This window comes from Neopelma chrysocephalum, unplaced genomic scaffold (assembly GCF_003984885.1).
Source record: "Neopelma chrysocephalum unplaced genomic scaffold, ASM398488v2 Primary Assembly neopelma1_95086, whole genome shotgun sequence".
Lineage (NCBI taxonomy): Eukaryota > Metazoa > Chordata > Aves > Passeriformes > Pipridae > Neopelma > Neopelma chrysocephalum.
Window position 1 is genome coordinate 1 of NW_020923785.1, and position 2,713 is coordinate 2,713.

The window sequence follows — 2,713 nt, forward strand, 5'->3', positions numbered from 1 at the left end:
CGCGCGTCCGTCCGTCCGTCCGTCCTTCACCTGCCCTCCTCCCTCCTGCCCGCGGGGTGCACCCAGTTGTTGTCGTGGAGCCCCGTCCGACAGCCCGGCGCGTCGCGGTCGGGCCGGCGGCAGCACATCCAGTAGGACCTGCCGTAGGGCAGGTCGTGGTGGTAGGGCTTGGGGTGCCAGCGGCACAGCGACACGTCCCCGCGCTCGTAGCGCTTCTTGCACTGCTTGCAGGGGTCGTCCCGGTACAGGGGGTCCCGGTTCCACCTCGAGTCCGTGGCCTGCACCCCGAAGGTCTCGATGATGGACTTGAAGTAGTGGCAGGAGCACTTGAGGGCGGCGAGCGCCTGCGTGGGCAGGTAGCTGAAGATCTTGACCATGACGTGCTCGGGCAGCAGCAGCATGTACTGCCGCGGCTCCAGCAGCCGCTGGATCTTGAAGCGGATCTCCAGGAAGTCGTGGGACACGTGGCGGTACAGCCGGCACAGCGCCGGGTCCCCGCCGGGCTCCGCGCCGGGGCCGGCGCCGCTCGGCGGCTCCTGGACGGGGCCGGGCAGCAGGAAGAGCTGCCCCGGCGGCGGCGGCTCGTCCGGGAGCCGCACGGTCTCCTCCGTCACCTGCTTGGCGCTGTCCTTGCCGAAGAACACGCACTGGTCCACCACGCCCGTCACCACCACGTCCACGTGGAAGCCCGAGGCGCAGTCCCGCACCGGCCCCTCCGCGGCGGCGACGCCGACATCGCCCGGCTCCGGCGCTCCGGCGCTTCGCGGCGACGCCTCGTCCCCGCCGCCGCCGTCCCCGCCGCCGTCCCCGCCGGTTTTGGCGCCCGCCGCCGCCAGGAGCAGCCCGACGCCGGCGCGGTTGGGGCTGACCAGCCGGTACAGGTCGCAGGTGATCTGGTCCTTGGCGCCGTGGTGGTGCTCCATCACCGCCGCCGCCGCCGCCGCCGCTGCCCCGCCGGCCTCGCGCCCGCTGGAGATGCGGAAGGCGATCCGCACCTCGCCCGGCGCCGCCGCCGCCGCCGCCGTGGTGCCGGCATTGGCGGCGCTCGGTGGGCACTCGGACCCCCCGCCCCGGCACAGCCCGTTGGGCCGCGCCCCCGCGGGGGGGTCCCGGTGTCGCTCCTGGCACTGCTGCTGCTGCTGCTGCTGCTGGGACTCGAACTGGGCCACGGCGGCGGCCACGCGCCGGCACTCGGGGCCGCCCGGTGCCTCCAGCAGCACCAGCGGGGCCGGGGCGGTGCCGCCGCCGCCGCCGCAGGGCCGGGGGAGGCTCTGCAGGGCCAGGGCCGCCCGACGCTCCACCAGGGCCACCATCTCCGCCACCGACAGCAGGTCCTGCCCGTCCCCGGCGTCCCCGGCGCCCCCGGCGTTGTTGTCCTTGCCGTCCCGGGGGGGGTCACCGGAGCCCCCCAGCCGGGGAGGGTCGTGGCAGCGCCGGCGCCGCTTGGCCTTGGAGCTGCCGCTGCCCCAGTTGCCCTTGACCTTCATGGTGCTGGCGCGGCCCCCGCCCGCGGTGCCGCCGGCGCCGCCGGTGCCGCACTGGTGGGCCACGAAGAACGCCACCTTCTCCTTGGTGTTGCCGGGCTTGATGACGTACCACGTGTCCAGCAGCACCCGCCCGTCCTCGGGGGCGCCGGGGGCCGCGGGGGTGGGCTCGGCGGGTGGGGGGTCCGGGGGGGTGTTTTCGGAGGGGCGGCCGCCCAGGGTGGGTTTTCGGGGGGCTCCGGCGGCGGCGGCGGGAGGGGCGGGGGGTCCGGGCGGGGAGGGGGCACATGGTTTGTTCTGGGAGAAGGTGCCGAAGGGCCGCGGGCACCAGAGCTGGAGCTGCGGGAACGCGTTGGGCTCCATCAGCCCCGCATGGCACCGCCGGGGAGGGGGGCACGGCCCGGGCAGGGGGCACCGCCGGGGAGGGGGCACTGCCGGCGAGGGGGGTCACGGCGACGCTGCCGGGGCCGCCCGGGCCTGTGGAGAGACAGGGGGGACAGTTATGGGGCCTTGGGGGTCACTTACGGGGGGTTTGGGGGACACTTATGGGACTCCCGGGGACACTTATGCAGCCCTTAGGGATCTATGGGGACATTTAGGGGACCCTTCGGGGACACTTCTAAGACCCCTGGAGACCCCAACAGGCTCTTTGGGGACAATCTGTGACCCTCGGGGACAATTACAGAGCTTTTGGGGACATTAAGGGGACCCTCTGGGGTCACTTTTGGGGGTTTTGAGGTTCCTTAGGGGGGGTTTTGGGGTCCCTCGCCAGACTTTTGGGGGTCACTTGTGGGAGTTTCGGGGTCACTTCGGGGCCCCCAAGCCCCGCCCCTTCCCCCTCAAAGCCCCGCCCACGCACCTTAATCTCCACCCCTCTCCCCTTCGCCCCGCCCCTCCAACGCCCCGCCCCTCCCCGCGCGCGCCCGGCCCCGACCAATCAGCGTGCGCCGTTCAGGCCATGCCCATATATGGACGGCGGCGCCTCGGGGAGGGGCGTGGCCTGGCCGGGGAAAGGGGCGTGGCCTCGCCGAAAAGGGGCGCGGCCCCGAGCGCCCCGGCCCCGCCCCCCCCGCCGCCGTCCCGGCCCCGCGTGGGCCCGGGGGGGGGGTCCCGGGGGGATCCCGGAGGGGCTCCAGGCGGGGCGTCCGCACATGGCGGGGGTCACGCGGCCTCACCCCCGACCGGGGAAAACCGCGGGGACAACCCCGGACCCACCCGCGCCCCCCCCG

The 2,713-nt window shown here is 74.6% G+C and overlaps 1 protein-coding gene across 1 annotated transcript; it reads right to left on the bottom strand.

Moving 5' to 3' along the window:
- Positions 1–8: 8 nt before the first annotated feature.
- FBXO46 (F-box protein 46) lies at positions 9–2,366 on the bottom strand. Its single transcript, XM_027707937.1, has 2 exons — positions 1,125–2,366; positions 9–1,055 (listed from the first exon to the last, which is right to left on the bottom strand). Exons 1-2 carry the CDS (start codon positions 1,845–1,847, stop codon positions 27–29), a joined length of 1,752 nt encoding a protein of 583 aa, XP_027563738.1. The 5' UTR covers positions 1,848–2,366; the 3' UTR covers positions 9–26.
- Positions 2,367–2,713: the final 347 nt, after the last annotated feature.